Below are 11,957 nucleotides of genomic sequence, written 5' to 3' on the forward strand. Positions count from 1 at the left end.
CTGGAATTGTCAGCTCGTCAACGAATAAAGTGAAAGGTTATCTGCCTCGGTCCCACGGTTTCTGCTATGCGTAGAGCGCAGGAGTCAGGCGCCCAACACACACCCCCAGCCCGCCCAGGCCTGCCCGCCGATCTGCGCCTGCGCACAGTCCAGCTGAGCGACCTAATACGTGTGGGAAGCAGCCTGGAAACGTGGGGGCGGGGCCAACAGTGGGAGGGTGGGGCCGGCTTCGGCGGGTCGGTGACGGCTGGAGTAAGGGCGGAGCCGGCTCACGTAGAGGCCAGGCTCCCTTAGGAGGTAGGGTAGGCCCACATGGGGGCGGGACAAGACCTCGTAGGGCGGGGCTCGTTCGCATTGGGTCCGCGCTGACTCACGTAGGCTAGGTTCGCCGAGGGGCGTGACAAGGCCACGTAGGGAGGGGCCATCTTGCGTGGAGGCGGGGCTAACAAGTGTGGGCTGCGTAAAGGCGGCCCCGCTCTCGTAGCAGCGGGGCCGGGAGGCGTGGCGGGCGCGTGGTGACGTCAGGCGGGCTGGGAGGCCCGGCGTGCGCCGTTGCGTCGGCGCTGGGCGGGGCGTCCGACGCGCTGCCGCCGGGTTCGCTCGGCTGTGGGCGGTGCGAACACAACCCGCGAAAGGCGGGAAATGGCGGCGCCGAGCGCTGTGTCGCGGCTGGCTCTCCCGCCGAGGGGATTAATGGCCGCTGACAGGGGGCGCAGGTGAGTGGGGAAGGGGCACGGCGGTCCTCTGGGGGCCTCAGGCGTGCAGCCCTGGCGTCCCCTTCGCGTTGGACTCGGACCTCGGCCGCGTTGGCCCCTCCTGCTGAAGACAGGAGGCCCCTGAGGGGCGCGGGGTGCTTGGGGTGGTCCCCGCGGCGCCCCACCGCCCTCTCCAGGGCCTGCGGCGGCAGAGCGCCCTGGCTCTGCAGGCTGGCCACCTCCCGGCCTCCCGGAGGGCGCGAAGCGCTGTAACCCGACCCGCGGAGACCCGGGCTGCGGCGTGCTCGCGTCGGTGTGGCGTGGCCCGTAAGGCGCCCTGAGAAGCCTGCTCGGCTTGGGATGGGAGTCCTCGGGTAGGCAGGCTCGGCTCCCGGGGCTCCGATGTGTGTTCGAACCCGCCAGCCGCTCCGACGGAGGCGGATGAGTCCGGCAGCCCCCATGACAGAGTTCAGCCCGGATGGCGGAGTCGGAACCAGCCCGATGGTGGCAGTGGGTCTGATTTTGTTTGGTTGGTTGCTGTTCTCCACCAGACTGCCTCGGAATCGGAAGAGAACCGAGACTTCGAAAGGGCCCCTCCTTTCGTTGGCAAGCCCGCTTTTGGGGGCTCTGGGGTCCTGTCGCGTGATAGCAAAGCTTGTGGACCCGGGGCGACGCTGCACAACCGATGAGCGGTGCTTTGTTTGGCTTTGCTTTGTTTCCGGACTTCTTTCCCCTCCCCATTGTGGTTTGGGTGGAAGTTGGCAACGCATTTTGGCTTTCAGTTCATACACGTTTTGTTGGGGTAGGCGGGGGACAACCCCCCTGATCAGAACTGCACCTTCCCATTTCCTCCCTGCGGCTCTCGCTGCACTGTCCTGCCGCCTGTCTTTGTTCCTGGCATATGCTGTCCTTTTGTTCTGAGGGGTAGGGACCTCTCTGGTTCCCCGCATAGGTACATCTGTGGTTTGGCCGGAGGGTGATCCCTAGGGAAAACGGATGCTCCAGCCTGGCGGCTCTGTGCTGGGAAGGAGAGAAGGAGTACTGGTGGTGAGGCTGCCTGGAGGAAGTTCTGGTAGAGGGAAAATTCTTAAGTGTACGGGCCGGTCTGAGGTCTGCCAAGGACAGGGGATTGCAGTGGACAGAGGGGACCCCAAGGGGATGGGTGGCACAGGAAGGACTCCAGGGAGAGGAGAGGAGAAAGTTCCAAGGGAGGACACCCAACCTGTTCCACCACTGCCCTGGGAATCTCTCTGGAAACACCCATTCTCACCAGACTCTCACTGAGCTCACCCAGGAGTGGCTGTCACTGCAGGTTTTTACCAAAGGTCTGGAGCACAGAAGTGTTGTATTCTAGCAGAAACCACAGGGTTAAAAGGAGTTTCTGGCCACACACACACCACACAAATATTTACCTCCCACTCCCCCTGCTGTACAAGCTCAGTTGAGGGCTCTCATTGGGGCTTTCTTCCTCTGGACTGAAATTCCCCTGCCACGGCTAGCACGCGCACGCACGCGCACACACACACACACACACACACCACCCCCACCCCTACCTTTGAAATCAGGTTGCATTTTGAAACCATCTCAGCTAAGTTATAAAGTGAAGTCCACCCCCATTCCTCCATGCCATTCTGTTCTCATTCGGCTGTGCAGCACACTCAGGGTTTGTCACTCAAATCAGACATAGGTGATAGGTACACGGGATACGGGATTCTGTTGTGCACAGCCAGACCAGAACCGGTCTAAGTCATCCCTGAAAGTAAGGCCGCCCAGGGGACCAGATTCGCACAGAACCCAGCCCCACTAAGCTGAATGCTGAAATGGGTTGGGGGTTCACTGACCATATCTGTGATGTCCTTGGTGTCAAGGGAACCTAAGTTACAATGTCAACAACAAAAGACCCACCAAGTATTCGCTGGTACAAATACATTAGAGAGCCCAGCCCATTGTGTATCTCACCTACAGTGAAAAGTGGCCCCCACTCTGCTGTCCTTGTCCATCCCCGCCAGGGTCAGTAATATGAAGCGTTTTTCTGTGGTTTCAATCATTAAATTCAGACAGCCAGACAGAGCATGCCTCGCCAACAGTGTTTGCATATATGTGTGTGTGTTGTGCGCATGTGTGTGTGATCTCTCACTAAGGTAACCCCCACCCCCTGGTCAGACAGCTTGTCTCCAAAGACTCCTAAGGTGAACTCATTCCACAGAGAAGTGAACCTGCTCGAAGTTCTGTTCTACTTGGGTCTCTGGCATCAGGGTACCTCTGCGCCCCCACCCCCACTGCCCCTCACAGGGTACAGAACCTGTGTGGTCTGAGGACCTCATTAAACCCCTCCCTGCAGGGTGCTGGGCCTGTGTGGCATGCATCCTGACCACCAGGAAGTGCTGAAGCGGAACCGTGTGCTGCTGGCCAAGCAGCTGGTGCTGAGCGAGCTGCTGGAGCACCTGCTGGAACAAGACATCATCACACTGGAGATGCGTGAGCTGGTCCAGGTGGGGCCAGGCTGCCTTGGAAGGTCTGGGGGAGTGCCCAAGTGATCACTCGGCATGACATGTGGCCTTCTCCCGGTATCGCAGGCCCGTGTAGGCAGTTTCGGCCAGAACGTGGAGCTCCTCAGCCTGCTGCCCAAGCGGGGCCCCCGGGCCTTCGAGGCCTTCTGCGCAGCCCTGCGGGAGACCAAGCAGGCTCACCTGGAGGAGCTGCTGCTGGGTGCCCTCGCTGCCCTCCAGCATGAGCCCCCACCACCACCGGTACTGCCTGCCCTTGGGAGCCTGGGGGTGGAGGTGGGAGCAGGCTGCATCCCTTCCCTGAGGCTGCTGCTCTTACAGCTGAGCTGTGACTACGACTTGGGTCTTCCACTGCCTGTGTGTGAGTCCTGCCCCCCACTCAAGCAGCCCCGCATGACTGCAGGTGAGGGACCACCCTCAGTGGGCTTCTCTGCCCAGTCCCCTCTATCACCTTGATTTCCTCCTTGGTATGCTGGGTGATGGCAGGTCATATAGACAGGGCGGTGGGAGATCTCAAGCTGATGGCCTGTCCCCTCCATGTGGAGTCATTTACATCGAGGCTGCTGGTGGAGCGACCTTGTGGACCAAGCTCTCCTCAGACCCTCACACCTTGCAGCGGAAGCAGACAGGCCTGGGCCCTTCTGGGGTGTGGGGGGTACTGACCAGAGCTCAGAGTCCTGGGCTGTGGCCATGCTACCAAGCCAGCCATGGTGCTTGGACGTGTCCCCATCATTGCCTCTGCCTGCACAGAGCCCCTGGAGCCCTCCATGGACAGTGGGGATGGCCCGCCCAGTCTACAGGTCAAGCCCTGCTCGCCTGCCTTCTACCAGGCACACTGCCAGGCGGTAAGCCCCATGGCGGAGGTCGGGGGACCCACAGGAGCCGCTGTCATTTGCACCTTGGGTGGGCTGCAAATACGGGACGCTTTTCACCAATGGGCGAGGCTCTCTGCCCCCTCCTCTCTAGCCAGACTGCAGGATGCAGGCCCTGCCAGCCATGGTCTGGCCTCCCTCTGGTCTTTATCTGTCCTCGAGGTACACACACACACACACACATCATCATCATCATCCCCCCCACCCGCCTGGCCTGCTGCACCCAGGTTGCCAGCCCCAGACTCTGGTTTCTGGAGCACTCACCACCCTTCCCCGGCAGGCGTACCGCATGCAGACGCGTACTCGTGGTCTGGCGCTGGTGCTGAGCAACGTGCACTTCACGGGAGAGAAGGACCTAGAGTTCCGCTCAGGGGGCGACGTGGACCAGGCCATGCTGGCCAGCCTTTTCAAGCTGCTGGGCTACTCCGTCCATGTCCTCCAGAATCAGACGGCTCAGGTACCAGGCAGAGCGGGTGTGCATCTGGCACCTCTGCTCCTCAGGACCACCTGTGCAGGCATGGGGCATCCCCGGGGCCCTGCACTAGGGAACAGGGTGCAGCAGGGGCCATCGGGCCACAGAGGGAGTTCTGGCGAGCAATTGGTTAGAATCGCCCCATAATGCCATTGAGTTATGCCATTTGTTGGAAGTCTCCTGCGTCAGCCAGTGGGAACGCCCTAGCCCTGTGCCCAGGGAGTGGTGCTGTCGGAGGAGGTTGTTGCCGCCCTAGGGCCCCTTACCTGTGGACTCCCCACACAGCACAGCATCACTGGCCCGCTCTCTCTCCTGGGGACCTTCTGTCTTTACTGGATGGTAGTTGTTATTTTGACTCCAGAGTGGCAGTGTTTTACTGAACTTAGCATTGGGGCTGTCGGGTAGGGTAGGGGGCTCTGCTGGCCTTCTAGCTGCCTTGTGACTGGGGGAGGTTGGGGGCAGGGATGACTGCTCACTCCTGAAGGTGGGGACAGATGGAGCAATGGGTGCTGGTGGGGGACTGCCTTTGTGGGTGCTGGAGTACCGAGTCAGAGGTGGCACAGCTAGGGGTCTGCCTGTGTGGGTGCCTGTGCAGCGGGGACACTCAGCAGTGCCTGTCCTCCAGGAGATGGAGAAGCAGCTGCAGGACTTCGCCCAGCGGCCGGAGCACCGCCTCACGGATTCCTGTGTGGTGGCGCTGCTGTCCCACGGGGTGGAGGGTGCCATCTATGGGGTGGATGGCAAACTGCTCGAGGTGCGTGCTGGTGGGCTGGGAGGGGTGGGGGCCCGGCGCCAACCCTGCTGCCTGCGCCCACCTGGGCGCCACTCATGCTGTCACTTCTCCCCCGGCAGCTACAAGAGGTCTTCCGGCTCTTCGACAACGCCAGCTGCCCGAGCCTACAGAACAAGCCCAAGATGTTCTTCGTGCAGGCCTGCCGCGGAGGTAAGTGCCTGGCCCGGCTGGCGCTGGGTGGCGGTGCCTGGCCCCCGCCAGCTCTCACTGTCCTGTTTGCTCCTCTCAGGTGCTATCGGACCCTCGGGCACCTCCTTCTGTTCCCTGCTGCCGCCGCCCTCTTGCTCTGTAAGTGTCTCCAACTCGGTGCTCAGCGTGCACCCCCTCGGAGGGGCGCCGGCGCCCTTCTGCTGTAGGCCTTCCTCTGCTCTGTGTCTCCCTCTTGCTGTCCCTTCCTGTTTCCTCTTGCTCTCTGTCCCAACCCCTCCTTGCCACTTTCAGCTTCACCCCTGCTGCCGCCTGCACCCATAGAAGACGCAGGCCCGCCAGTCCGCTTCCCAGGACTGGCCCCTGGCTTGCTCTTTAGAGAGCTGTTAGGAGTCCCGGCTCTGGGTCAGAGTATAGCAACCCTCTCCATGTGTGAGGTCACAGGCGGTGTCCCAGGTGTGGCTAGCTGGGTCCCTGCTGCCATTGGTGGCTGGTGACCAGGACTCTCTGAGGAGGTTGCACCTGACTGGTAGGGAGGCCTGGCCATGGCTCGAAGGCCCAACCCCAGATCTTTGTGCCCTTGTGAGCAGACCAGTATCACTGCATACAGTGTGCGAGTCCCATTGCCCACCACACATCTGTCAGTCTGTCGCACCGTGGTGGCTTAAGAGTTGCTGGGATGCTGGAGGCTATGTCACTGGTATTTCAAATGCCAGCAAGATCACCCAGAGTGAACAGGTTTCAGCAGAGCTTCAGACGAAGACTACCATACTCACTCAATCTGTGTGCTAAGCAAATACTCAAAGAAGCTGGCTTCTATGAGGAAGACATCAGGATTGGAGGAAGGATGATTAACAACCTGTGATGTACAGATGACACAACCTTGCTCGCTGAAAGTGAGGAGGACTTGATGCCCTTGCTGATGAAGATCAAGGGTTGCCACCTTCCATGTGGTTTACAGCTCAATGTAAAGAGACTAAAATCCTCACAACTGGACCAATAGGTAACATCATGATAAACAGAAAAGGTTGAAGTTGTCAAGGATTTTGTCGTGACTTCGATCCAGTCAGTGTTTGTGGAAGCAGCAATCAAGATATCAAACGACGAATTACATTGGGCACATCTGTTGCACAGAGCTCTTTTATAGTGTTGCAGAGCCAGGATGGTGCTTATAGGAGTAAGGTGTGCCTTCCCCGAGCCATGTGTTTTCCATTACCTCCTACGTGCATTTGCAAGTTGGACAGTGACTAAGGAAGACAGAAGAGACCGGGGATTTGAGTCCTGGAGCTGGGAAGGAAGGCTGGACGTCCCCTGAGTGGCCAGAACCAGAAATAAATCTTGTCTGGGAAGAAGGAAGCCCGTGTGCTCCTTAGAGGGAGGCAAGGATCGTAAGACTTCATTGCACATACTTTCGACATGTGGTCAGGAGAGACCATCCCTGGAGAAGGACGTCATGCTTGGTAAAGTGAAGGAAGGACAGCGCAAAGAGGAAGACCTTGGGCAAGATGGATGGACACAGAGTCTGCATCAATGGGCTCGAACATGGGAACAGTTGTGAGGATGGCGCAGGACTGGGCAGTGTTTCATTCTACTGTACAGCGGGTCACTGAGTTAGAATGAACTCGATGGCAGCAACAGTCCCCTACGGGCTTCCTGAGCATGCACAGACTCATGATGCCAGGACAGAACTGGATCCCTGGGGGGACAGCTGGGTTTGCTTGGAGGCATGGGGAGGCTGCTGGGTGGAGGGTGTTCCCAGGGAGGCGGTGGGCTGTTTGAAGGGCTGCTGTCACGTGGAACTCGGGGTGCAGGGATGTGGCCCCAGGTGACAGAGGAGCAAGCACTATGGTGGTCAAGCAGTTTTCTTCCCTCAGACTGGCCCGGGCTCCCACCACGAGCCTGTCCTCTAGAGAAAGGCTGCATGGTCTGCCCCGTCAAGATTACAGCCTGGCAACCTGGTCAGGGCTGCTGCTCAGTCCTGCAGGCTGGCCACAGTAAAGGCCCCTGAGCCTGTGCTCCGTGGTTTGTGGCAGCAGGCGGGTGGGCAGTGATGTGGAGGTGAGTGCTACTGCTCAGCTCCTGATCTAGAGGTTGGCAGTGGCCCCCATTCAGAGGTGCCTTCAGAAGGAAACCCTGGAAACCGATGTCTCTAAACTCAGCCATTGAACCCCTCAGCACAGCTTCTCTGCCACAGCGGGTCACCGAGTGACAGCCCATCCACCAGCAAGGACTAGACACTGGTCTGAGAGGTGGGGGCCCTCTGCCAGGAGTCTGGCCTCCACTGCAGCAGCTTGCAGCCTCGACCCCTTTCCCCTATTCACGAGTGGATGGCTGATCACTCTGAGCCCATCGAGCGCTGTAACCCAGACTGCTTCTCAGCCCCTCCTCAAAGTTCCCCTCTCAGCTTGTTGAATGAAGTGAACAGCAGGTGGATAGGTGATGGGCAACTGGAACTGATGGCCCGGAGCCTTTTGAGAGACACTGGGTTTTAGATGGCGCCGCACGTTTGATTTATGAGCTTGTTTTTCTCATCTGTGGTAAAACCATCAGTGTTTATTGGCACAGCCATAAACAGCCGTGGACTGGCGCTCCCAGGCTGCAGGTGTGGAACCAGCAAGCAGGGACACGGGGGTCGGTGGGATGCCACAGAATGTTTGCCACGGCCGCACCCTGTCGAATGCGCCTGTGTGCATAGTGCAGGAGACCAGCCTGTGTCCCCACGGGGTTGTGAGGGCAGGGGGAGGGGGAATGGCACTCGGACCCACGTGCAGGGGGTCGAACTTCCCCACCTGTGTTTGCATGTTGAGTGCAGTGCACCTGGACCCCATGTGGCCAGTAGTGAAGCCTGGCTGCATCCCGTGGGCTTGGGGGCCAGTGTGTCCAAGGGGCAGCAAGCTTGGTCCCATTTGCGGACCGTTTGGTTTGCTGCAGGGGTGGGAGGTGTGCACATGGATACACTGTGGAGGACTGGCACACCGACTTGTTCTCCCCTGGGCAGCCCAGGTTGGACGCAGCAGCTGGACGGAGATGGCCCTTCCCACCCTCTTGGGAGCCAAGGCTCTGGGACTGTGCTGACTGGCCCCCCTACCCTGTCTTCCTGCAGATGAGACAGACCTCGGGGTTGACCAGCAGGACGGGAAGAGCCAGGCACAGTCCCCTGGGTGTGAGGAGAGCGACGCAGGCGCTGCGGGGCTGCTGAAGACACGACTGCCCACACGCTCTGACATGATCTGCGGCTATGCATGCCTACGAGGTAACCAGGCGGGGGCCAGGCCTGGGGCCGTGGGTCCAGGGAGGTCCTCACACCGCTGACCCGGTGGGTTGTAGGCACGGCTGCCATGCGCAACACCAAGCGGGGTTCCTGGTACATTGAGGCGCTGGCCCGAGTCTTCTCCCAGCGCGCCTGCGACATGCACGTGGCTGACATGCTGGTGGAGGTGAGTGGTTCTGGTTGTGGCCAGGCCCGTCCCAGACCCACCTCAGCCCCCAACCCCACCCTCCGACTTTGCCCCACCCTGCCCCACAGGTGAACGCCCTCATCAAGGAGCGGGAAGGCTATGCCCCAGGGACCGAGTTCCACCGCTGCAAGGAGATGTCTGAGTACTGCAGCACACTCTGCCGCCACCTCTACTTGTTCCCAGGACACCAGGCCACGTGACCCTCATCGCCTTACAGCCTCCACGCACGGCCCTGCAGGGGTTGTGTGTTGGGATCCCCTGGGCAGGGGGAGCAGAGGCATCTATTTGGGGCCACAGCTGTTTGCCTTCAGGCCTGGCAGCCACTGAGCCCTGCATCTGGACACTGCATGGGGGCCACCTCCCTTTCCCTGGACCTTGGGGGATGGGAGGTGAGAGTCAGCCTGGGCAGCAAGTGGAGTACTACTCCTGCCTCTAACCAGCCCAGGTTTGGCCACCCCCACCCAGACTCTGTGTTCACCCCACTCTGATACTCTGAGCCCACCCCAGCACCCTATGGCCTGCCCCTCATCTGTGGCCTTTCCTGGACAGCTCTCCTGGGTCCCTGGCTATCGAGGGCGAGAGGAGCCCAGGCCTGACGTGGCCCGTGTTCTTCCTCTGCCCCCTCCCGGCTCATCCCGTTCCCTCCACACTGCCACAGAGCCACCCAGGGCGAGAAGGGCTGCTCCTCAGGGCTACCTGGCCTGTCACAAAGGCCTTTCTTTGGGTCCCACCGAGTAGCTTTGGATGGCACAGGGCTGGCTGTGCTCCTTCCACCCAGACACACTCACATGTTTGCGCGTGTGCTCACACACATGCTCACACACACGTGTGCACACACCTGCTGCCCTAGGTGTCAGCTTCTGCTTTCCTTCCATCAACTGCTGGGCTTTGTCTAAGTCCCAGCTGCGGCTTCATCTTCTGCACTTGGCACGCTCTTGCTTCCGCCCTCTGCCCTGGGCCACAGCCTCGCCCCTTTGCTTGACCGCAGGCCCTTGGAGAATGGGCTGGGATTGCCTTGCACCCTCCCTGAGCAGGGCTGCCCAGGCCTCCGCAGGCTCCCTGGCCCCTCCTGCCCTACCTGGTTGCGGCCTGCAATATGTGGTTGCAGGCTGGCCTGTGACTTAGTCCCCTCCCCGCTAGGTTGTAGGCTCCAAGATGCAGCGAGCGCCCCGCCAGCTGGTAGGTGCCCTTGTACTCGCTGTCGCCTTTGGACTCTTTCTACCTATTTGTCACAGGTCAGTGAGCCGCATGGGCTTCTAGTGTGGGCAGCGTGCTTGCCTCCCCAAGGGCTAGGCTTCCCTCAAGAGGATTGGTGCTTCCTGTCCCACCTGCCCCACCCAGCCACCCACTGCCAGGACCCTGCGTGGCCCTCGGGTGCCAAATAAAATGTTTTTGTTACTGGGCTGTGCTGGTGGCTGCTCTCCAAGCTCCTGCGTCTCGCCCCCTGGCCCTGCTGTCTATAGTGCACGTGTGTCCTGAGCTGAGGGGTCGGGGAGTGGGCAGGAGAACCGAGCAGTGGATGATGCAGAGGCTGGGACTTTCAGGTACCCTGAGTCTGCAGTGGGCTTGGGGGCACCAAGGGTCCAAGATGGTGGGCAGAGCAGACTCCAGGTAGGCAGCTGCCCGGGAAGTGGAGGGGGACAGGTCTGGCTGGGGCACATCGGGGTCCTTGCTTTGTGAGAGGGCGCCCTCCCTGAGCCGAGTTGGCGTAGGTTGGGTTTCACTCCTCCACTGCCACCCTGTCCCTGCCAGAGTTCTCTTCTAAAATTATCCCCTTGGCCAGAGGCTGGCTGGACACAGCAGGAGTCAGGTCTGGCCTCCCTTGAGGGATGGTCAGTTCAGCTCTGCCACCGGGCCCTTCCAGCCTCCTTGTCAGAAGGGGAACCAGGCTACCCAGCCAGCATCCAACAAAAGCAAACAGCCTGGGTCTGGTTGGAGCCTGGCCCTCCCTCCTATAGCCTCCCTCCTGAGACCTCCATTTTCCTCATCTGAAAGCCAGGAGACAGTCCTGAGCTCAGAAAACAGTGAGCCTCCTGTTGGGGCAGGGTCACCTGGGGGCTGCGGCCTCCAAGCTTGGCTGAGTGCATACGCCCCCATCCTAGCCGGGATGTCCCTCTGAGACACTTTGGAGCGAGCTCAGGAGTGGGTAGGACATGCCCTCCGAGTCACCCCTCCCCCCAGGGTGGATGTCTTGAGTCTGGACACTGGGGAGCAAGTGTGGCCCCAGATGACAGCTGCATTTGTTTAGGGGTGCCAGTGGGCTGTGCTGTGAGCCCCTAGCTACATGTGACTTCGGGTGCTGAAGGGCACCCCCCTACCCAGAGCCCACCTGGTACACGCTGAAGAAGCTTGCGAAATGTCAGGGCAGGTCATGTCCTGCAGGGCAGTCCCCAACAGTAGGTGTCCCTGACTCCAACCTGGGCCCCTTCCCCTCAGAGCCCGCCCCCAGCCCTGGCCTAAACAGGTCCCTACAGAAAGCTCAGCCACTGCCCTATGCACCTGGCACTGGGGCAGCTGGGTGACTGTTGATGTCACCAAGTCCCCTCAGTAACTCAGCTGATGCCAGTGTCACTGTCTCAGATTGCCCCAAAGAAGGTCTCTCCTTTTCCACCTGCAGGGAATGCCTGTAGGTCACCTAACAGCCAGCCAGCCACCTGCACTTAGGCCCATGCCTGAGGCCTTTGGTCTGTCCTGACAGGCATGGGCCCAGGGTCCCATGTCTTATGTGGCCTGCCCAGTCCAGGTGGGGGCGTTCTCCCTGGTCTTGGCCTGTGGGGACAAGCCCCACCCACTTGCTGAGGACCCCAAAGCTGCGTGCTGGCCCTTGCCCCATGGGAGGGGGCCCAGGGACTCAGCATGCCCTTGGCCTCGGCCTTTATCCCTGAAAGGGGAAGCAAATGGTCACTACCCAAGGGTGCGGTGGCTCCTGGCTCTGCCCTCTGTGCGCCTCACTGCCATAAACCTGCAGCAGTGTGGGAAACGGGTGGCAACCCAGGGCCCCTGCCACCCTGGC

General features: G+C 60.5%; 1 protein-coding gene across 2 annotated transcripts; it reads left to right on the forward strand.

Annotated features, from left to right (window-relative positions):
* The first annotated feature begins 558 nt into the window (after window positions 1–558).
* On the forward strand, window positions 559–10,347 carry CASP2 (caspase 2). 2 transcript variants are annotated; one of them, XM_075558758.1, is made up of 11 exons: window positions 559–716; window positions 3,037–3,187; window positions 3,272–3,445; window positions 3,524–3,605; window positions 3,953–4,047; window positions 4,355–4,531; window positions 5,172–5,300; window positions 5,399–5,489; window positions 8,590–8,739; window positions 8,814–8,923; window positions 9,013–10,347. In XM_075558758.1, the coding sequence occupies exons 1-11, from the start codon at window positions 643–645 to the stop codon at window positions 9,142–9,144; spliced, it is 1,365 nt and encodes a 454-aa protein (XP_075414873.1). In that variant the 5' UTR covers window positions 559–642; the 3' UTR covers window positions 9,145–10,347. The 2 variants fall into 2 exon arrangements, with proteins under 2 accessions (XP_075414873.1, XP_075414872.1); XM_075558757.1 differs by having other exon boundaries at window positions 3,272–3,605.
* Window positions 10,348–11,957: the final 1,610 nt, after the last annotated feature.

Source organism: Tenrec ecaudatus, chromosome 9 (assembly GCF_050624435.1).
Source record: "Tenrec ecaudatus isolate mTenEca1 chromosome 9, mTenEca1.hap1, whole genome shotgun sequence".
Classification (NCBI taxonomy): Eukaryota; Metazoa; Chordata; class Mammalia; order Afrosoricida; family Tenrecidae; genus Tenrec; species Tenrec ecaudatus.